Source organism: Macaca nemestrina, chromosome X, assembly GCF_043159975.1.
Source record: "Macaca nemestrina isolate mMacNem1 chromosome X, mMacNem.hap1, whole genome shotgun sequence".
Taxonomy (NCBI): Eukaryota; Metazoa; Chordata; class Mammalia; order Primates; family Cercopithecidae; genus Macaca; species Macaca nemestrina.
The window spans coordinates 20,409,121-20,432,913 of NC_092145.1; the positions used below are offsets into that span (position 1 = coordinate 20,409,121).

Genomic DNA, 23,793 nt, shown 5'->3' on the forward strand with positions numbered 1-23,793 from the left:
CTCTGCTGCAAATGAGCCTCTGTAAGCCACTTTGTTGCAGGGGTGCAGCTCATGTGCAGTTATGAAGAAAAATACAAACACAGAGCTTTTGAAGGAAGTACAACCTGCTTACCCACCGGGAAGGGTTATACTAAAATGCAACAAATATATCCCATGAAATTTCATGCTTTCGTCTAACAGAACAGTTAACCGGGTAACTGTGACCTAGGGGAAGGGATGTATTCAGACCTATGGGCGTAGCTTGAATGTGGTTGTGAACTTACCCTGACTCCTGTGATTCATAATTCCACCATTACCCCCAGTCCTTAAATAGAGTTGTGTTTTAACTTTCCACTACAGATCCAGTGAGACCTCCCAATCATCCAGAGATTTGTTTCCCACTTGATAGGAACAGTGAAGGTCTCGTAGAGTTCCCATTTTCACTCACTGGTTCACTCCACAAAATCCTACTGACTCTCTTTGGTGTGCCAGGCACTGTTGAGGCTCTAGAGTTATACCCTTAATCAAAAGGATAAAATTCCAGGCCCTAATGGAACTTGTGTTCTTTCAATGCCCCCACCCCCTAACCGTCCTTGGCTTCCTGACCCATGCAGCAGTAGCTCCTATGATTGAAAGGGGCAAGCGGGAGATGTGGCAACACCAGGTGCCTGTGAATGTCGTCATTCAAAAGCAGCCCCACACCCTGTGGAATTACAGAGCAGTCCACGTTAGACTTGAGAGATGCAAGGGCCATGACTTCCACTACCTCCCACTTAATTCTGCAGTTTGGTTGATGTGGAAGAATGGTCTCTGGGAGTTATAATGCATTATGATAAGCCCAATCAGCTGGTGATTCAGTCACAGCTGCTGTTTCACAAACTTCCTCACCGGACTGAGGATCACCTGGGAGGCAGCAGTTCAGCTGGGCAGGTGGTGGGGATTGGACACATTTCCTCTACTTTCAAATAGCAAAGCCCAGAACTGCTTTGCTTTCATAAGGCCGACCAAGCGGCGGTGCATTTTGAATATTTTCCCTCAGAGATGAATTAACTCCAAGGTTCTTTCCCACAACTGAGAATGAATTGTGTTTGATCATCTCACCCTCATCACATCTGTGTCCCTAAATGTACGCCCTCATGGCACAAGGACAGAAGGACCCAGGGAATAGGAAATAGTGGACTCTGTCAGAAATGTGCTTTTCTCACATGTGAAGGAATTGGCTTGAAAATACAGGGACCTGTCACCACGAGTTTCTGGGACTCCAGTGTTATGCCACGGAGCTTCCAACTGGCACACCATGAAGGTGTTGCAGATGTGCTGATATCAGATGCTTCTCTGCTCATTTAGAGATACATGCAATGAAGAAAACGAAATACGATAATGATCTTTAGCCAGGTTTGGCAAGCTCTGGCCCTTCTGCCAATTCTGGCCTGATGCCTGCAATGATTCTCAAAACATAAAGTTCTGTTTAGGTACCCAGAGCTTAATCAGGGCCCAATAGATTGAACCCGGTGTTCTTGTCATGATTATGCACACTGTTAATCAAAGAGGCACCTTGAAGTCTCTCATCATGATCGTGGTTTCATCCTCTAACCACTTGTAGCTTTCAGAGGTTCTGGTTCATCATTTCACTCCTCTTGTGGGATGCATAAATCTTTAACTGTACATCTGCCAAAGGGATATGCTCTGTGAATGTAAACAACTCCTCTTAGTTATGCTTAGTATGTAGTTCTCTGTTTTATCAAAATTTCAAATTCTACTTAATCAGCCATATTTACAAGGATCCCTATTCCCTTGGTGTTGGAGAATACGGTGTTTCGAATTGAACCTCTTACATCTTTTGGTGAACTTGAGGTTGCACGTAAACCTCCAGTAACAGCCCAGAAATATAGAGTTTATTCAGTTTTCCTCTCTTTCCATATTTCCACGTGTATTGTTTCCTTCTCAGCTTTGGAGAACCCTACCTTCCATTAACCTCTGTGTATTTACTTCTTTGCACAATCCTGCCATATATGCTCTCCTACATTGGGTACCCTTCCATCTGTTCTCTAACTCCCTCTTCTCATGGACCCTGGCTTACAGGAGGCTTCCTTGGAACCATTTTTTGGCAGGTTCCCTGCCTGCCTCCCTAAGCTTGCGTACCCTGGTTTCCAGGGAAGGGAGGGCTAGAGAAAAAGGTTCTCTGTTGCCTTTGGAACTCCTCACAGAACTAGCTTTTAATCACCATTTCATGGTATTAGTCACCCAGGACAGCCTGGGTTAAGTGCTTCATGAGTTTCTTTCCAGATCTGCTGGCCTGGCCAGAAGAGTGAAGTCTTGGGGTTGGTTAAGGGCTATCGGTCTAAACATCCACAACTGAGGACTCTGATCAGTTAGCACTCGTATTGGTCTCATAAGTGGGAGGAAGTTAGTTCACCTCATCTTACAGCTGTTTCACTTTCCTAAGAGCATTGCCCCAGTTAACCCTAAATGATGTGGATTAGAAACTTCATTCCCCAAATCCTCTGAATAGTTGAAGGCCTACTGTCTATACAAAGGGTAAAAAGCATAACCTTGTTGTTGAAGTTCCATTGAAAGGAAGCAAAATGTGGCCAGGCTTGATGGCTCATGCCTGTAATCCCAGCGTTTTGGGAAGCCGAGGCAGGGGGAATCACCTGAGGTCAAGAGTTTGAGACCAGTCAGGCCAATATGGTGAAACCTCATTTCTAGTAAAAATACAAGAAAATTTAGCTGGATGTGATCGCTCTCCTGCACTCCAACCTGGGTGACATAGGAAGACTCCATCAAAAAAAAAAAGCAAAAAAAAAGAAAACAAATGGTACAAGTAATTTTGACAGCATAAAGAACATACCTCACAGTGGTTAGGGGGACTAAACATCTGTGTTCCCCAAAAATTCCTTTGTTGAAGCCATAATTCCCAATGTAATCATATATGCAGGTGGGGCCTTTGGGAGGCGATTAGGCTTGGATGGGGTCATGAGAGTAGAGCCCCATAATGGGATTTGAATCCTTAGAAGAAGAGGAAAAGAAGTCAGCACTTGCTCCAACTCCTCCATGGAAGGAAATAGCGAGAAGGTGACCATCTTTGAGCCACAAAGAGGGCCCTTGCCCAGAACCGAATCAGTCAGCACCTTCTTCTTGGACCTCACATCCTCCAGAACTGTGCGATATAAATGTCTGTGGTGTTGTGTTACAGCAGACCAAGCTAAGACAACAGAGAGCTGACATTGACATTATGTGACAAATAAAAGCAATCCATACCCTCATTGTGTTTTGAAAAACAAAGGTATGAATTGGGAAAACTGCCATCACATGAGTATCCCAAAATTCCCATGGATGGGAATTGCCCCCATCCATTAAATCATAATGAATAATGTATGTATTGGTACAGGTTGTCTAAAGCCTTGTCACACTATTCTCTTTTTTTTTTTTTTTTTTTTTTTGAGACGGAGTCTAGCTCTGTTGTCCAGGCTGGAGTGCAGTGGCCAGATCTCAGCTCACTGCAAGCTCCGCCTCTCGGGTTCATGCCATTCTCCCGCCTCAGCCTCCCGAATAGCTGGGACTACAGGCGCCCGCCACCTCGCCCGGCTAGTTTTTTGGTATTTTTTTTAGTAGAGACGGGGTTTCACCGTGTTAGCCAGGATGGTCTCGATCTCCTGACCTCGTGATCCACCCGTCTCGGCCTCCCAAAGTGCTGGGACTACAGGCTTGAGCCACTGCACCCGGCCACACTATTCTTAAAGAAACGTTTGTCTAAACACTAATCCAAAACTTATTTCCAGTGTAGCTTTTGTAACGGAAGGAGTAACATTGTATTCCATGGCGCAACTCATGTACACAAGGGAGACTAAATCACTGACATGCAAGAAAACCCAATTTATTGGCCGATTTTACTTACAAGTGTCGCTGTGGTCAGACTTCTGAGGACAGGTTGTAAAGCCAGGAAAAAGCTGAGTTGAGCCGGGATCTAATGTCTTCCGAACTACAGCTCTTACGTTTACAGCCAGCTGTAACATTACCCTGAATGAGGCCAAATACTGTTTATATAGATGCAGAATTGAAAGCAAAGTATTCAGATTTGGTGTGATTTGCCTTAAAACCAGATCCTCTCACAGGTTGCCTGGAACGGTTCAGGATGTTACTCTTTTCTGATTTGATTATTTGCTGCGGTATTTATTGAGAACGTACCATGTGCCCAGCACTGTTCCAGATGCTGAGGCCCCAGCAGACAGAAAAAGCAACAATGAACAAAAGCTCTGCAGTCATGAAGCTGATACACAAGGGTGAAGAGACAGACAACACTCTGACAAGCATATGAATAAGTAAGAATTTCCGTCTAGCAGTTAGTGACATAAAGAAAAGTAAGCAGGTGTTTGTGATAAGAGGTTTTTGATAGCAGTGACCACGGACACATTGTTTTCAATATTTTCAGTGTGAGTCAGTCTCCCTAACTTGAGGGTGAAACATTCTACAGCCAAGTCAGAGACACAAACAGGAAAGAGAGGGCACACAGCTGCTCTGTGGCCCAGCGGAATTTATCCCCTGACACTCAAGCCCAGCAGCCATTTCTTATCTGATGTGTTCCCGGCCTCTGGAGGCACCTGCCACCACAAGAGATCATTCACAATGTTTTCAGCAGGGTGGTAGAGAAGAGCCCCTTCTTTGTTCTGCAGTATTCTCTCAGCAGAGACCTGTCTTCCTGGTGCTGGAATCTACCTGTAGCTTCTCTGCCAGCAAGTTTGACCCCTGCAGAGGAGGCTGAGTCTTACTTAGCGAAGTTTGCCAGAGAAGGCTGTTTCTTACCTTTTTCTAAGGCTATTTCTTAGCACCAATCTCTTGCTGCAGCATCCATTATTAACTCTATTTGTGCCAGCAGGGACACAGAAGAGCTGTGGGCATCTTTTCATGTGTCTGAGTGGCTGATCTCTCTTTGATTCTGGCTGCTTTCTTCTGTGTCATGATAGAAACTAACAAATTTGACCCAATGATTGTTTTTCAATTACTCTTTAGAGGTGGTGGGACTACAGGTATGTTTTCAAAGATTGATAGTTTTCACTGATGGATGGCATGGAGCGTGTAAAGAAAATGGAGAAAACTAAGGATTTGGGCAGGGATAAGATGCTAACCCACTGTGTGAACTGAGCTGACATCGTCTGAGATGGAGAAGATTTAAGGAGCTATGAGGGTTGATGGAAGCTCGGGACATGTGAAATTTTGGACACCTTACCCTTGAGATGTCTATGGGACCACCAAATGTGTGACTCAGTATATACATGGGACTGGGAGTTACCTGCATTTAGATGCTATGGGGCTGGCGTGTGGATAGAGAAGCCATTCAGGGCCTGAGACCTGGAGCACTCTTGTGGGATCCTGATAGGAGGAAGATCTCGACAAAGAGGCTGAGAAGGAGTCTTTCTAGGATAGGGTGGTCACGCAAAAGACTGAAGAACTTATCTCAAGAAATGGGGAGTCCCTAACGGGGTCAAACAGTAAGGTTGAGTGATGAGAGTCTAGTATATTGACCACTGGATTTGGCGACCTGGAGGTTTCCTGTCATTTTAAGAGCAAATTAGGGGCCTGACGGGGATAAAAGCCTGATGCCAGAGGAATAAGGAGGGAATGGGAGCTCAGGAAGTGAGCAGAGGTGATTCTTGAAATAGCATTTGCTGTGGGGGGCAGGATGAACAGGAATGGGACTGAAGGGGAAGTGAGGCCAAGGAAGCTTATTTATCCATGTACATTTTATAGAAGGGAGTTGTTTGTCTATGAAGTTTTTAAGATGAGTGATTCTTGTCTATGTGTGTATGTTATTCCATTAGAGGCAAAGATTTAAAAAAAGATTGTTGATGCAGGAGGAAGAGAGGCAGTCGTAATAGAAGCAACATCCTCAGAGAAAATGTGTCAAGAGAATGGTTCCATGTGCTCAGTGGAGTGTCTGCTCTGGCCAGGGGCTGCGATGTCTTTCCATTGTTACAAGACAGAAGGAAGAGAAAGCCAGGATGGGTGCCAGGAGGTTCACAGAGGAGCTCCTGTCTCACGACCTTTGTTTTCTCTGAGAAATAAGAGGAAATGTCTGCTTATCTGTGTGTTCTACTTTCCAGACAATCGTAGAATATTGGAGTAATCAAAATGTACAAGAGCAGTTGTTGTGGGTTGAATTTTGCCCGTAAAGACATATACACAATTTGTGAGCCCCAATAACTGTGCATGTGACTTTATTTGGAAATAGGGTCTTTGCAAAAAAAAAAAATCAAGTTAAGATGTGGTCCTACAGCATTAGGATTAGTCATAAACTCCTAATCCAGTGAGTGGTGTCCTTATAAGAAGAGGGATATTGGACACACAGACACATGGAGAAGAGCACCATGGGATGAAGGAGGAAGTGATTGCAGTGATGTATCTACAACCCAAGGAAAGCCACCAATGACTACTGGCAACCTCCAGAAACTTGTAATAGACTCTCCCTCAGAGCTCACCAGAAGGAACCAACCTCGCTGACACCTTGATTTCAGACTCATAGCCTGCAGAACTGCCGGAGAATAAATTTTTGTTGTTTTAAGACACAAAGGTGTAGTAATGTTTTTTGGCCTCCTTAGGAAATTCACACAGCTGTGTTATATTTTGAGACATAGATAACCCTCAACCGATCCCATTAACTAGATGATCATCTTTGGCAATACTTTTACCTGTTCTCACTGCAGGAGAGGAAAGACAAACAGCTTTCATCCACAGTGCCCATGAATTGCAGCAGAATCATCCGAACTGTTCCGCTTGCTTCATGCTCTGACCTCTTCCAGCCTATTCACAACCAAGCATCTGGAGTGATTCCTGGGAGGCTCCAAACCTCTCAGGGACTTTACACATCATGGGCAATAAAAGCCAAAGAACGTCCAGTGTCCCACTGTCCCACATACAGCCTGAACCTCTATTACCTCTCTTACCATACTTCCTACTCTTCTAACCCTCACTGCCTCTGCTCCAACCACTTGGCTTTCCTTGAACACATCAGGCACAGTCTTGTTGTATGGTCTTTGCACAAACTGAGCCTTCCATCTGAATGGCTTCACCAAATACAGCTGCCTGGCTAACTCCAACATCTTTCTCAACTATTGCTTTCCAATGAGGGCTACTCTGACCATGCTATTATAAACTGCAATCCAACCCACCATTCCCAGTACTGTGGATTCCCCTTGTCCTGCTATATTTTTCCATGGCATTTTTGCCTTCCAACATATCATATATTTTATTATGTGATGTTTAGTGTCTCCCTTTTGTATCCTGTGAAAAATCTACCCTCACAGGGCGAAGATTCTTGATTCTTTCATTCACTAACAAACTTTAAGAACACAGAACAGTGTCTGGCTCACAGCACTTCACAAATTTTGCCAAATGAATGAATAAGGGTAATGTGTACAGCAGAGTAATGTAAGTATAAATAGGTAAGCGATGTGTGCATGGTAGCAATGATCATAAAATGATTCTATTATAAATTGTCACTGGACTCAAAATGGGAGTCCTAGTACAAAAGACACGTACTTGCTATCACTAAAACATTGACTACCCACATGGTGCCTTCTCTTCACAAAATAGTTACTCCTGGTGAGGAGTAACTATTGGCCACTCACTGAGTGGTAAGTCCTTATGCTAAGCACCACGAATACAAGGGCAAGAATAGGATTTTTGGTTGCACAGCCAGTGTTTCAGGCACCCATCCTCCCAGGAAACCCAACAGAAGACCCTGTATCCCCTGAGTACACGCAAAACCCAAGCCCTCAAGCCATTTTCCCCAGGCCGTCTTAATGGTGCCCTCAGCCTTGATGGGAGGAGCCACGAGGTTCCCGCCCGTCACCTTTTAATAGCCACAGGAACCTGCCCACCCACCCACTGCACGCGCATTGGCTGGACAGTGGTTGAGGGTGGGCCCTGATGAGCGCATGCTCAGAGGGAAAAGCCAGAAGGGTACTTGTGAGCTCCTTTGGTGACTGCGGTTTCCCTGACTTTCCTGAGGGGGGCTCACTTACGTCTGGGTCCCATCCCACAGAGGCTGAGGAGGAGAAGCAGGAGGCGAGTCCCTGAGGAGACGCCGTGACCTGAGGGCTTCCTTTACTGAGGAGGTCTTGTGCTTCATCTGTCACAAGCGGTGTCCAGGCTGGTGGTGATAACTGGGACGATGCTCAGGCTTCTGAGACTTGCTTTGGCCTTTTTTCGGAGGACGGCTGACCCCGCAGAGCGGCAGGGCCCACAGCAGCAGGGTCCACAGCAGCAGGGCCCACAGCAGCAGGGGCTCCCACAAGGTATTCCTCTGTGTGTCCCCTAGTCCCCCACCTCAGAAGCCTCCCAATAGGGGCTCTGTCACCCCTGGCATGAGGCTGTGGTGACTCGGGCTGGTACAGCACATGACGGCGGCTCCATCTTCTGTGTGTGCATGGGGAGGTGTCCGGAGTCCCCAACAAGTTCCTGAGAACCAACCCCCAAACTCTCCTGTCCATCTAAAGTGAGAAGGTGTTGACAGAGAAGACCTTGGAGACTTTACCGCCAGTGCTATTTCCCCACGTGGTTGTGCAGCACATGCCTATTTATATTTCCAGTAGGCGAGAAACTCCCTAATTTGCGAGTGAATTTAGGCTTGTATCCCAAATGGGAATGTCATTTGAAGCCAATTGGACGCCTCATACTTATCTGATCCCATAGGAGGGCAGAGAACCCGTTGTGTGGGCAGACTGCTGAAGTCAGATTCCTAAATGTTGCTTATCAGCTAGGCTTGTGTAGAATTTTAAAAAATAAATAAAAATAAATAATAATAATATGAAGAAGACAAAAGAAAGAAAACCATTCAGACTTTATTTTGGGCTAGCCTTCAATCTCCAGATATCTTTTAGTGTTTTGTCTGCTGAGATGGTTAAGTGTCTATAGAAGGTGCTACTCTTCATGTTGGTGATAATGATGAAGGGATATAATAGGAGCAGAAGCTTAAAGACTCTCATATGTAGATATGGTGATAACTCTCTTGTGCAAGGCACTCACAACTCTAGACAGTTGATGTGCATGTGTCAGTTAATATTCACAAACTGGGCACAGTGGCTCACACCTGTAATCCCAGCTCTTTGGGAGTTCCAGGTGGGTGGATCATTTGAGGCCAGGAGTTGGGGACCAGGCTGTGCAACATGGCAAAACCCCGTCTCTACCAATAATTCAAAAATTAGATGGGCGTGGCTGCACGCACCTCTAGTCCCAGCTAGTAGGGAGGCTGAGACATGAGAACTGCTTGAACCCAGGAGGCGGAGGTTGCCACGAGCCCAGATTGCGCCATTGCTCTCCAGCCTGGGCAGTGGAGCCAGACTCTGCTGAAAAAATTAAAAATTAATTGTAAATTTAAAAATTAAAATTTCAATAAATTTTTAAAAATGTACAACAACCCTATTAGGCAAAATCGTGATTGCTGTGGATTGACAGATGAAAACAAGATCAGAGACATTAAAAAAGCTTCTCTGCCCAGGTTTATGCAGATGGTGAGTGTAAGACATATTTGTAGTAGATGTTTGCATTTGAAGCTAATAATGTAACTTTTGTTTCTTTTCCTTGTAGGTGACACCCAGTTGAAAACTGTGCAGGGAGTTGTCACAAGTTTCTGTGGTGATTATGGCATGATTGATGAGTCGATCTACTTCAGTAGTGATGTTGTGACTGGCAACGTTCCTCTAAAAGTTGGACAAAAAGTTAATGTGGTTGTGGAAGAAAATAAAACACTTTATGCATTGAGAGCAATCAAGGTGAGATGTGCATGAATTTGGAAATTGTGTCTTATGCCAGTGGGCTTTCTTTCTGCATCTTTCTTTTCTTATATTAATCCAGCATCTCTGCTGTGATCCGTAGAGTGGATGTCAACTGCAATTTGAAGCCCCACCCCTCTGAAGCTATAGGTTCTTCTGTTCTAATATTTGTAGTGATTTCTGCTTTAAAACATAAAAATTACTTATCTATTCTTCTAATCTTTAAACAATATGGGTAACAATAATAATTATTGAACTCTATATAATCCTGCAACTTCTTTCATCAGGTAAAAAAAAAAACATTTTCTGTAGTGTGCATTCATGGCAGTGGAATTGCTGTGTCAAACCATGTGCTTTGTAGACATTTTTATTTATTTATTTATTTATTTATTTATTTATTTATTTATTTATTTATTTTTGAGATGGAGTCTCACTCTGCTGCCCAGGCTGGAGTGCAGTGGCCGGATCTCAGCTCACTGCAAGCTCTGCCTCCCAGGTTCATGCCATTCTCCTGCCTCAGCCTCCCGAGTAGCTGGGACTACAGGCGCCCGCCACCTCGCCCGGCTAGTTTTTTGTATTTTTTTAGTTGAGATGGGGTTTCACCGGGTTAGCCAGGATGGTCTCGATCTCCTGACCTCGTGATCCGCCCGTCTCGGCCTCCCAAAGTGCTGGGATTACAGGCTTGAGCCACCGCGCCCGGCCTGTAGACATTTTTAAAAGAGCTTCGTGGAGGTATAATTCACAAACCACAAAACTCTCTTAAGGGTAAAATTCAATAACATTTTGCAAGTTTAAGGAGTCCTGACAATGTCACCTGAGTCCAGATATTTATCCATTCAGTGGCTACTACAGAATTATTCTGTAGCTCTATTGTACTGATTGATTCTCTCAGCAATAGGCTGTGAGACTGCCCATCTGCCCATATAGGCAAGGACAGCAATATTATCAATCTGAATCTTTGCAAATATGAGAAGGGAAAAGCAGTCTCATCATTCATTTGGAATTATTAAGGGTCTTAATAAGATTATAGCAAGTTTCCTTTCTTAGAACTACTTATACATTAGGGATATTTACGGCTATCTCTGTGGTAGGAAAATTAGATTTTTAACAGGAAAGTTTGTATTAGAAGCCCCTGTAGTATTTCGTCCGATACCATCTTTTTCTTTTGCTTTAAGTCTTTCATTCTTTTACAGCATTTATTGAGATATAAGTCACAAGACCATGCAATTCACTCATTTAAAGGGTACAATACAGTAGTTTTAATTTGGTCACAGAGTTAGGCAACCATCACCACAAACAATCTTAGAACATTTTCATCACTCAAAAAGGAAACTCCATAACCATTCGTAGTCTTTTTCCATTCCTTCGTGCTCTCCCAACTGTCCCCTCCCCCCGTAACATCCAGTCCCAGGCAATCACTTATCCAGTTTCTGTTTGTATATATTTGCCCATTCTGGACAGTTAAAAAAGGTTCCTTCAATTTTTAATAAATTGGAAAGTTGGGTTAGATTAAAAAAAAAAGGTTCCTTCTTTATAACTGTAATTATATCTTCTTTCAACAACATCTCCTCATTCCTCCATCCACCCTAACAAACCAAGCATCTGGTAATCACTATTCTACTCTACACTGCTATAAGAGCAACTTCTTTATAATCCTCAATTTAATGTGACTATGCAATATTTGTCTTTGTGTGACTGGTGTATTTCACTTACATATCATTCTTCAGGTTCATCCATGTTATCCCAAATGGCAAGATTTAGTTGTGTTTTATGGCTGAATGGTATTCCATTGTATATTTATACCACATTTCCTTTATCCACTCATCCGTATATGGACGCTTAGTTTGCTTTTGTTTCTTGCCTATTGTGAATAGGGTTGCAATAAACATGGAAGTGATGACATCTCTTTGACACACTGATGACACTCTCTTTGAATACATGCTCAGTAGTGGGATTCATGGATAGTGTGATAGTTCCATTGTTAAAATTTTGGGGAACCTCCATACTGTTTTCCTTAATGGCTGTAACAATTTATATCCCACAAACCGTGCATAAATGTTCCAATTTCTTCACATCCTTGCCACCACTTGTTATCTCTTTTCTTTTTAGTGTTAGCCATTTTAACATGCGTGAGGTGGTACCTCTATGGTTTTGATTTGCATTATCCCAATGTTAAAGAAGGTGAGCATTTTTTCATATGCCTGTTGGCCGTTTGTGTGTCTCCTTTTGAGAAATGTCTATTCAGGTCTTTTGCTAATTTTTAATAGGATTATTTGATTTCTTGCTATTGAGTTGTTGAAGTTATTCATACATTTTGGAAACTGATCCCTTACTAGATGTATAGATTGCCAATGTTTTCTCCTGTCCTATAGATTATCTCTCCACTCTTTGATGGTTTCCTTTGTGGTATCAAAGCTTTTTAGTTCGATGTAACCTCCCATTGGTCTGTTTTTTCTTTTGTTGCCTTTGTTTTTGAGGTCCTATTTTTGAAATATCATAGCCCAGAACAGTGTCATGGAGCTTTCCCCCTATGTCTCATTCTTGTAGTTTCATAGGTTTGTGTCTTCCTTTTAAAGCTTTAAGTCATTTTGAGTTGATTTATATACATGCTGAGAGATAAGGGTGGAAATTCATTTTTCTCAGATGAATATTCAGTTATTTTCAACATCATTAATTGAAGAGACTGTACTTTCTCAACATTATGTGTTCTCGGGCCTTTTGTCGAAAATCAGTTGACTGTAAATGCACGAATTTCATTCCAGTCTGTGTATTCTGCTCCATTGGTTGATGTATCTGTTTTTATACTGGTACTATGCTGTTATGCTTACTATAGCTTTGTCATATGTTTTGACATCAAGTAGTGTGATGCCTCCAGCTTTGTCTTTGTATTTCAGACTGCTTCGGCTATCTGGAATCTTTTGTGGTTCCATACAAATTTTAGGAGTGTTTCCTCTATTTCCAAGAAGAATGTCATTGGTATTTTCATAGCAGTTACATTGAATCTGTAGATTTCTTTAGGATACAGACATTTTAACAATATTTATTCTTCTTGTCCATGAACACATGATACATTTCCATTCATTCCTGCCTCATTCAATTTCCTTCGTCAATGGTTTATATATAGTTTTCGGTGTTGCAATCCTTCACGTCCTTGGTTAAATTTATTCCTATTTTATTTTTTTTTGAAGTTGTTCTAAATGGGATTGTTTCTTGATATATTTTTCTGATAGCTCAGTATTGGTGTGTAGAAATGCTACTGATTCTTGCATGTTATTTGTGTGTTGTGCCACTTTCCTGAATTTGTTTATTAGACCTAGAAGCTTTTCGGTGGTGTCTTCAGGGTTATTTATATGTAAGAGTTTCCCGTCTGCAAACAGGGCCAATCTAAATTCTTCCTTTTAAATTTAGATGCCTTTTGTTTCTTCTTGCCTAATTTCTCTGGCTAGCACTTCCAGAACTATGTGTGATAGAATGGGCAAAAGTGGACATTTCTGTCTTGCTTTAGGTCTTAGAGGAAAAGCCTGCAACATTTCCCCCATTCAGTATTATGTTACCTGTGTGTTTACCATATATGACCTTTATTGTGTTGAGGTGCACTCCTCCTATATCAAGTTTGTGGAGTTTTTATCACAGAGGGATGTGGAATTCGGTCAAATGCTTTTCCTGCTTAAATTGGAATGATCCTATGGCTTTTGTGCTTCATTCATGCGATATGTCACATTTATTGATTTGTGCATGTTGAAACTTCCTTACATCCCAGGATGAATCCCTCTGGAACACGATGAATGATGTTTTTAATGTGCTGTTGAATTTGGTTTACTAATACTTTCTTAAAGATTTTTGCAACTGTGTTCATCAGGAATTTTGGCATGTAGTTTTCTTGTTTTCTCTTTTTTCTGTCTCCTTGTCTGGGTTTTCTACCAGGGTAATGCAGGTGTGATAGAATGCATTTGGAAGTGTTCCTTTCTTGTTTTGTTTTTGGTTTTGGTTTTGGAATAGTTTTAAAAGTAGAGCTATTAATTCTTCTTTATTTATAAATTTGGTATTATTAAGATGGGAGGTAATTCTGTCTTAGACTCTTAATTGATGGGGGATTTTTTATTACTGTATCACTTTCCTCACTCGTTAATTGTCTGTTCAGAGTTTCCATTTCTTCACCATTACATCCTGATAGGTTGTATGTGTCCAGGAATGTATCCATTTCTTCTGGCTTGTCCTATTTGTAGGCAGATGATTGTTCACAATAGTCCTTATGATCCATTTTATTTTGGTGATGTCAATTGAAAAAATCCTTTTTCAACTTTGATTTTATTTATTTGAATATTCTTTTTTCCTTAGTCTAGCTAAAGTTTTGTTGATTTGCTTTACCTCTTCAAGAAACCAACTCATAGTTTCATTGATATTTGTATTGTTCTTCTCATGTCTATTTCATTTATTTCTGCTGTGACTTTTATGATTTATGTCCTACTACTTTTGAATTATATATTTTTTCTTGTTCCTCAAGGTGCAGTGTGAGGTTGTTTATTTAAGATGTATCTTTTCTTCTGAGGTAGGCTTTATTGATGTAAACTTCACTTTTAGAATTGCTTTTGCTGTATTTCATGGGTTTTCATGTGTTGTGCCTTCATTTTGCTTTATCTCAAGAAATGTTTTACACTTTTCTTTAAATTTCCTCATTGACCCATTGGTTATTTAGGAGCATGTTGTTTAATTTCCATCTACTTTTAAAGTTTCCAAAGTTCCTTCTTTTATTGATTCCTAGTGTTTTACCATTGTGGTTAAAGAAGTGATTTGATGTTATTTCAAACTCCGTTAATTTGCTAGTACCTGTTTTGTGGCCTGCCCCATAATCTATCCTCCAGAATGTTCCACATGCAGTTGGAAAGAATATGTGTTTTGCAGTATTTGGATGGAATATTCTGTAAATGACTGTTAGGTTCATTTGCTCCGGGGTGCAGATAAATCTCACTTTTTGTGGGGTCAATGTTCTGTCTGAACAATCTATTCATTGTTGCAAGTTGGATATTGAAGTCACCTACTACTATTGCATTGCACTCTATCTCAGCATTTGGACCTTAATATTTGCTTCATATATTTAAGTGCTGCTATGTTGGGTGCATATTTTTGAAAATCATTATATCCTCTTGATGAATTGACCCCGTCATCATTATATAATGATCTTCTTGGTCTCTTTTCACAGTTTGCGATTTAAAGCCTATTTTATTTGAAATCAGTTTAGCTGCTCCTGCTCTCTTTTGGTTTCCTTTTACATGGAAGAATGTCTTTTTTCATGTCTTCACTTTCAGTTTACGAATGTCCTTTAAGGAGAAGTGGGTCTCTCATAGGTTTGGTTATTGTTGTTTTTAATCCATTCAGCTACTCTGTGTATTTTAGTTGGAGAATGTCATCCATTTCTATCAAGGTAATTATTGATAGGTAAGGATTTATTGTTGTCATTTAGACAATTTTTTTCTACTTATTTTGTAGGTAAATTCTGCCTTTCTTCTTCCTCTTTTACTGTCTGTCTTGATGGATAAGAGATTTTTCTCTATTAGTATGTTTTGTTTACTTGATATTTTAAAATGTGTCTATTACATGATTTTTTTCTTTGTGGTTAGTATGACGCTTACAAAAACATAATCACAACAGTTTATTTTACTGATAACATAACTTTGATCACAAAATAAAAACACTCTATCATTTAACTCCACCCTCGGATTTTGAGTTTTCTGTTTTACACTTTACACCTGTTTATGTTTTATATCCCTTAACAAATTATTGTGCTTATTTTATTTTTACTAGTTCCGTTCCTTAACCATTATGTGAAAGATATAAGAGATCTGGACACCATTGTTACCATATTAGAGTATTCTGAATTGGTGTGGTTACTTTCACTAGTGAGTTTTATACCTCCAGATGTTTTTGCATTACTCATTAGCACACTTATGTCAGCTGGAAGAACTCTCCATAGGCTTTCTTGTAAGACAGTTGTGGCGGTGATGAAGTTTCTCAGCTGTGATTTCTCTGTAAAAGTCTTTATCTCCCCTTCACTTCTTGGTACATTATTCTTGTTTAGAGATTTTTTTTTTTCCTTCAGCTCTTTGAATATATCATCCCACTCTCTTCTGGCCTATTACGCTTCTGCTGCGAAGTGTTCTGGTAGGCATATTGCAACTGCCTCATATGTGATTCACGTCTTTCCTCCTGCAGCTGTTGGGATCCTCTCTTTCTCTTTCATCTTTGACACTTTGATTTTAATATGTCATGACGTAATCTATTTGGATCGTATCTTACTGCAGAACTTTGGTCTTCCAGTACCTAGACGTTTGTAACTTTCTCTGGGTTTGGATGGCTCTCTGTTACTATTTTTTAAATAATCTTTCTACCCCTTTTTCAATCTCTCCTTCCTCTTGAATGTGAATGACTCATACTATTGCCCTGTTGATATTGTCCAAAAATCCAATAAGTTTTTTTTCCTTTTGTGTCCCTCCTTTTTCTTTTGTCTCCTTTGACTGAGTATTTTCAATGAAGCTGTCTCCAAGTTTACAGATTCTTTATTTTGCTCGATCAATTTTCCTGTGGATGTTCTCTATTGTGTACTTCCTTCATTGTATTTTTTGATTTCAGGATTTGTTTGGCTTTTTAAGTTCCTTCAATCTTTCTCTCAAATTACTCTGGTAAAGTCTCAATCATTTCTCCGTAATTGTTTTTGAGGTTCACAGAGCATGTGGAAAATAGATATTTTGAATTATTTGTTAAACAACTCATACGTTCCTATCACTCTAGGGTCAATTGCTGGTGCCTTGTTTTGTCAGTTTGGTGATGTCATGTTTTCCTTATTGTTCTTGATCTTTGTGGTCATGTGTTTATATCTGCATATTGAAGAAGTAGGTATTCATTTCAGTCTTTGCAGTCTAGCTTTTAGGGGACATCCTTTAGCAGTAAGCCTGTCCGGAAACTCTATATAGGTCTCTTTTGGTCCTTATGTTTGTGAACACTGCAGCTATTGAAGCACTTGGGGGCTTCCTAATCCCAGGGACACAGTGACAGATGCTTCAATGGCATGCACTCCCTTAGCTATTGAGTCTGGTGCCTTGCAAGACTGGAATCCAAGGCTCCATTCACTGACAACTCCCTGTTGTAGTAGAATATTCTGAGCATAAGGCCAGTGGAATCACTGGCAGAGATGTGGGCCAGGTATTGAGTTTGTTTTGCTGTGGCTGTGGCTTCCTGTCTGGTGCCAGGGTGAGCCTAGAGATTTGGTCCACAAGTACCATCTTGGAGTCAGGGGACATGGGCTTCTGTCAAGTGGTGGCACATAGTGTGAAAGGCCTGCTATTGGGTTCCAAGGCAATGTCCTATGCTTGCTACTCTCTTTCCTCCAGGTGGATGGTATCTATCTCCATGCTGTGCTGTTGAAGGTTGGGGAAGGGGTGATGTGGGTAATGTAAAACTGTCTTTACTACCCTCTTCAATGCATCTTTTCTTATTTTCATGCTACAACTGGGTACCATGGCCTCTCACCTGGTTTTCTTCTCTCAAGTGACGGTATTTTCATACAAGGATAGTTTTTCACATTGGTGTTTCTGCAGGGGGACCATCACTGGACAGTCCCTTTTCTCCATCTTGCTCCCCTCCTCCCCCATCTGTTTAATTTTTACATACTATAAATATGTCCATCTTGTCCATGTGACTTCTGTGTTCAGGAAGTAACCTTAGACTAATTCTAACACATAATTTACATGAGTATTCACTTAGCTTTTCTTCTGGAAGTCATTAATTTATTTATATCTAAACATATAGTCAGCCTGGGTTTGTTTTCTGTGTATACGACTGAGAGAAGGATCTGCGTCTTGTTTCATTACTGGCTATTCAGTTGCCCTCAACATTAATTGGATAATCCACTTTGCCCCTATCGTATTGAAATGCCACTTATGTCATACAACACATTACCACAAACATTTGTATCTGTTTGTACCTGCTGTTGTGTTGGTGGTATTTCCAAGGCATAAGAAACAGTGTTGGGAGCCACGAAACATGGGCAAAGCTTTAGTCTGCAGTATGTCTGTGAGTTGGTGTGGAGTCAAAGAACAGAGAGCTCCAAGGGTGCTGTGGGTCATCCACTGGGATACCGACGGAAGTGGTGGTAGATAGTGGACGGGAAGCTAATGCCTCGTTCCTCATGACAGTAAGTGAGGGAGAAATAAACATCAGATTGGTATTGACAGCTGGAAAGACACCAGTTAAGAAATGTGAAGAGCAGCAAACTAGGGTATTTTTAAAACCATGAAAATCAATTACGACTCAGTGGCTCAAGTTTCCATCAGAAGTCTTTGAACAAAAAATTCCAACCCTAGGAGTTTATCCTATAGTTAAGTCAGACAAGTAGTCCAAATGTTAGGACACAAGCAAAATGTCTAATTACGTGGAATTGGGTTAGTAAATTACAGCACATCCATTAACTGGGATTCCCTATGACTCCTTCCCTTCTCGTGTTATTTAAAAACTTTTGTGTTCATTTTAGGTGATATTTTAATACCGAATACAGTGCTAATTTGCTTTTAAAACTGATATATATGTATTTGTGCACAGGTGAAAACATAAGGATGAGTGTTACTGCCAAAATGTAGTCCCTGGTGGTCTCTCGGTAATGGAATATGGATTATGGGGTAACTGCTTTTTGCTGTCTGCTTATCTGCTTTTTTTTCTACTTTTAGTATAATGAACTTGCATTATTTCTGTAAGTTTTAAGGATTATAAAATAAGGACTATTACACTTCCAGTAAGGAAAAAGGTTTGTATGCCTCTCTATTGTAGATAAAGTAAAGCCCTAATTTGACCTGGTTTATTGAACCTCTCCCAGTTGAGGGTATTGTTCCAACTTTATCTTGTGCTTCTGTCTCCTAGGCCTGGATCTCAAATGTTAGGGTTTTGCTCCCTAGGCTCCTAACTTCTGTTGTTTTTCCTCTGTCTCCCTGCTCCTCTACCCCTGTTTACAAGGTTACACCTCTGTCTTCTTTCACAACCCAGCACAAATCTGACTTCCCCCAAGCAATGCCGCTATTTTCTCCCTGTCTGAAATATTCTCCCTCTAGATAATTCACAGAAACCGTCTTTGAGCTAGTTTTATATCCTTCATCGCAACTTGCTTACTACTAGGTATCTTTCCACTTTACTGTCATTTCACTGCAAATTCCTGCGGGTAAAGGATGGTATTTTTTAAATCTGGGAATCTAGTGGTTCGAGGGCATTAAACTTGGGTACGCAATTAATATTTTGGGATACATTTCACAATTCATGAAGCACACACATGATATTTACCATCATCTCAAGTCTGTGGTCCATTTACCACATGAACTATATTCACCAGTGTTTAGGATGGCTGTTGAAAATATTTTTGGATACCAGTGTTTTAACCATGTAAGTTCTCATGCTTAAATTTGTATTATTTTTGAAGTAACTCTTTCGTAAATCTTACAGGTGGATGTTGTGCCTCACTGTCTTTACGGTGCTGGACCCTCAGACTCAGGAACCAGACTTTTAATTGCATGTGTTACTTCTATAAGTGAAGATACTGTTTATGTTAGTGACAGCATTTATTGCTCCATAGACATTGCTGCTGAAGGTATGATTTAGATTTTGAGATATATGATGTAATTCTTAATTTTTTGAGAGGATTTTAGTCCTAGAACAACCTTTACAGTGTACTTGGCTTCAGTCAATGGCTCTTCAATATTAGAGGTAAACCTTTCCAGTTGAAATTATGTGCAATATAAGGGCAAATAGGCAGTATTTTAAAATGTCTGCTGTCGTCTATTGTGTGTTCATTTGTTTGATTCCCTCAGTAATGCCTGGATATATTTTTCATTCACATGATAATTTAATCTCTAATCAAGAAAACAATCCTACAAGTACATAGAGACACTATTTTTAATACCCTTCAGAGACAATACTTGCAGGGATCATTTCTGTAGTTGGTTACTAGAGAAGTTTCTGTGACAGAGTAGACTACCAAATTTTAGAAGAATGCTTTAAACAGAATTGGAGATAGTGCCTTGTGGCTGTGTGTGTGTGTGTGTGTGTGTGTGTGTGTTGTTGAATTCTCTTTGTAATCAGCAGATGTGTTCTAATATTTAGCTTATACCCAAAGATACACTTTTTTTGTTACTTTTGTCTATTGCAGCTGTCATATAGCTTGGGTAAAAAGGGGGAGAATAGTTCTGCTTCCCCAGGCAGCTTGCTAGTTTGTTTCTTTTGTGCAAAAACAGGACTCTGACCTGAATTTTGTTTTAAGATGTTGACTCTGTCTGCTTTGTCAAGAAGAGACTATGAGGGGAAGAGTGGAGTCAGGAAATCAGTCAGGATAATGTTGTAATATTCCTGGTGAGAGTTGATAGAGATGTGAATGAAAGTGGAGAAGTGGAGGACCTGAGGATTGAGTTGACTCTGGATATATTTTGAAGTTAGAGAAGAACCCAGGAGGTAATGGATTAGATCTTTGATGTGGAGGAAAGATGAGTCCAAGGTACCTCCAAAGTCTTTTGTTTGAGCAGTGGTGAGGGTGGAGTGGCCAGTTTGTGACGTAGACGACTGAGGCAAGCAAAAGTTGGTGAATACTGAGAATACCAACAGCTCAGCTTTACACACCTTAGACTGATGTAAGCATATGGAGAATTGAACCTGAGGTTGGTTAGAGTTGGAGGCATATACATTTTAGAGTCATTGGCCCATAGATATACGGTACACACACACTAAAGAAATGTGTGTAAATTAACAGAGAGAGAGAGAGAGAGAAGAAGTCTAACACTGTGTCTAGTGTCATTCTACAATGCCGGATCCTAAGGTGGAGAATTGTTTCACTTTGTTGATATTGCTAGTTTTCTGGAGTCATTGTGGCAATTTACTGTCTCACTTGCAGTTGGGATTTTCATTTGCTCCACATTCTTTCATGTAACTTTGTTATCCTGTGACTCACTTTTAACTTACTGTAAACTTCGGTTTGAAACTCCGTGGTCTTAACTATAACCTGTAAGGCACAGCCTTAAGAGTTCATCAGCTGAACACAACATCAGGGGAAATTCATTGATTCTGAAAGTAACATTTCCTAGTGGTACTGCAACCACTACTACCAATCAACAGTTATTTGGTGGTTACTATGCGCCAGCGATGATCCTGTGTGTATCGCACATATCAACTAATTCTCACAGCAGCTGCGTATCATGAAGGCTACTTATCGTGCTTCTCATTTTATAGATGAAGAAAATGAGGCACAGACAGATTAAGCACCTTGGCTAAGGTTGACAGCTGAGTGAGTGGCAGTGTCAAGATTCGAAGCCACGTAGCCAGGTTCAAACTTGTGCTCTTACCTATACTTTTGACTGCCTCTCACTAAGGAGTTGTGAACAGGAACAACTTGTTTGTTTAGTAAATCCTGTGCTGCCCCCTTAGATTAACTGTGATGCATGGCTCACACTTTCCTCCATTTGACTTTGTTAAATCAGTAGAGGAGAATCAATGCCTAAGACTTATAAACATCTTTTCGAACTTAGAGATTTACAGTGTATCTGTTTAAATATGTGCAAAATGGACTTTAGTTCTAGCAGAACTGACTTTAAAGTAGTACACTATCAAATAACGTGTGAAATTAAACGTGACCTAGTTAAGAGATCATGACACTCGTATTTCTCCATGACTGTTTTAGATTTTGTGCCTTATAAGGGTGACTTGTTAGAAGTTGAATATGCCACCGAGCTAAGCATCTCAAACATCAAGGCAAGCTCTGTGAGGCCCACCCGTTGTATTCATGTGGAAGAGGTAATTTCTTTCCGGTTCCTCCCGTCATCAGTTTCTGATAACACTTCCTTTGGTGGTAATTTTGGTGCCCAGGATTCTGTTGGGCATAATGGGAATAACAGAAAATATGAAGAAATACATTCTTTGCCAACGAAGGAGCCACTTTTCTTATTGAAAAGGCAGGACTTCCCAAAGGAAATAATTAGAAAATTATGTGGAACAAGCACATGATTAAGTTCTAAATTGTGCATTTTACTCGATACCCAAATGTTATTAGAATCTTCCAACAACAGGAGGAAGAAAAACAATCTTTGTGCCAGAAAAATTGTAGGGAAAGAATGAGCGGAGTATATTGTGGGACTTGAGCTTACCAGTAAATGCTGAGAACGATTTAGTTATTGGAGTCTGAATATGAGCAGGCAGTTCAGGGCAATAGAGGGTAATGAACATATTTTGGTAATATTTAGAGCAGGATTTCTCATCAGAGACTCCGGTCTCATCCCTGGAGAATCTGATTTAATTGGTCTGAGGTGCAGCATGGACGTGGGTATTCTTACAAAGTACCCCTGGTGTTAGCAATGAACCAACCAGGTTGGGAATCACTGATTTGCATCAAAGTCGCCTGCACTCATGCAGGACCCAGAATGGAGGAGGTGCACAGCAGGTTACAGTGATTATCAGACTTTTTCATAATCATTTCCATTATTTGTACTCACAGGTCCGCATTACTAGCGTACATGGAAGAAATGGGGTGATAGATTATACTATCTTTTTCACCTTGGAGTCTGTGAAAATTCCTGATGGATACGTACCTCAAGTAGACGATATCGTCAATGTGGTCATGGTGGAGAACATTCAGTTCTGCTGTAATTGGAGAGCGTTTTCTATCACCCCAGCGCAAAAATTGTAATGACAAAGCATTTTAATCTGTTTATCTTTCCTTTATAAGCAGTAAAGGGGTTGGTTTAACTGAAAAGGTTAGCTTAGTAAGCCTAAACAGTATTTTATATATGACTTTCCTGGCAAATCTAATTGAGATACTGGCCAGTTCAATTGGACCATGAACCCAGCTTAGGGAAATAACTTATCAATTAAAAAGCATGCTAAATTAGCTTGCTAGTCACTGAAGGAAAGGAGTTCTTAGTTAAAATGAACACTGCCATTAAATTTGAATTTTATGTCTCTCATTAGGAGCAGCAGATTCCAGGATGACAGAGGCCTGGGACGGCCCAAAAGGGAACGTCGGAGCCAAAGCGTTTAACTGAAAAGACAGCAGGGACAGCATGTTAAAGGCATGATTTAAAGTTACAATTTGACTTCAGTTTTGAGCCCCGTTATGCTGTCTGTACAATTTGTATTGCTCCATAGCCTCTTTCATCTTCTGTCACCCTCATAACTTGCGATGTTTATTGTTTCCCTTGTTCCTTCTTCCCCATACTAGAATGTAAACTCCACAATGGCAGGATGTCTTCTGGTCTGTTTTTTGTTTGTTTGTTTGTTTTTTTGTTTTTTTTTCTTTGTTTGTTTGTTTGTTTTTTCTGTTTTCATCAAAGCATCACCAAGCACTTAGAAGAGTGCCTGGAAGACTCAAGGGGCAGATAAAATGTTAAGTTCAATGACTGAATGATTGGGCCAGCAACGATGTTTAGCTGTGGTTCATTCATCGCTGGTTCCTTAGGAATAAAATTGTTGAGCAATGCATTAAGACCTCTGTTGATTTTTAAACAACACAAACAACCATAGAAAGCCGACTCTGCTGTACATGAGCCTCTGTGAGCCACTTTGTTGCAGAGGTGCAGAATAGTTGAAGTCATGAAGAAACGTACAAACACAGAGTCCCTCGAGGGAAGGACAAGCTGCTTACCCACTGGGAAGGGTTATACTAAAATCCCACAAGTACACCCCATGAAACTTCATGCTTTCGTCTAACAGAACATTTAGCCAGGCAGCTGTGACCTAGGGAAAGGGATATATTCAGAGCTTTGGGCATAGCTTGAGTGTCATTGTGAACTTACCCTGAGTCCTGTAATTCATAATTTCACCATTGTTGAAGTTCCATTGAAGGAAAAGAAAAGGTGGCCAGGCACATGGCTCATGCCTGTAATCCCAGCATTTTGGGAGGCCAAGGTGGGCAGATCACCTGAGGTCAAGAGTTTTACACCAGCCTGGTCAACATGGTGAAACCTCATCTCTACTAAAAATACAAGAAAATGTATGTGAGCTTGGTGGCACGCACCTGTAGTCCTAGCTA

General features: G+C 40.8%; 1 protein-coding gene and 1 pseudogene across 1 annotated transcript; both read left to right on the forward strand.

The window, feature by feature from the left end:
* The first annotated feature begins 7,889 nt into the window (after window positions 1–7,889).
* On the forward strand, window positions 7,890–23,233 carry LOC105481396 (cancer/testis antigen 55-like). Its single transcript, XM_011740963.3, has 6 exons — window positions 7,890–8,273; window positions 9,565–9,749; window positions 19,230–19,374; window positions 21,451–21,563; window positions 22,261–22,448; window positions 22,734–23,233. Exons 1-6 carry the CDS (start codon window positions 8,150–8,152, stop codon window positions 22,801–22,803), a joined length of 825 nt encoding a protein of 274 aa, XP_011739265.2. The 5' UTR covers window positions 7,890–8,149; the 3' UTR covers window positions 22,804–23,233.
* LOC112426601 (small nucleolar RNA U3) lies at window positions 19,693–19,785 on the forward strand (annotated as a pseudogene).
* Window positions 23,234–23,793: the final 560 nt, after the last annotated feature.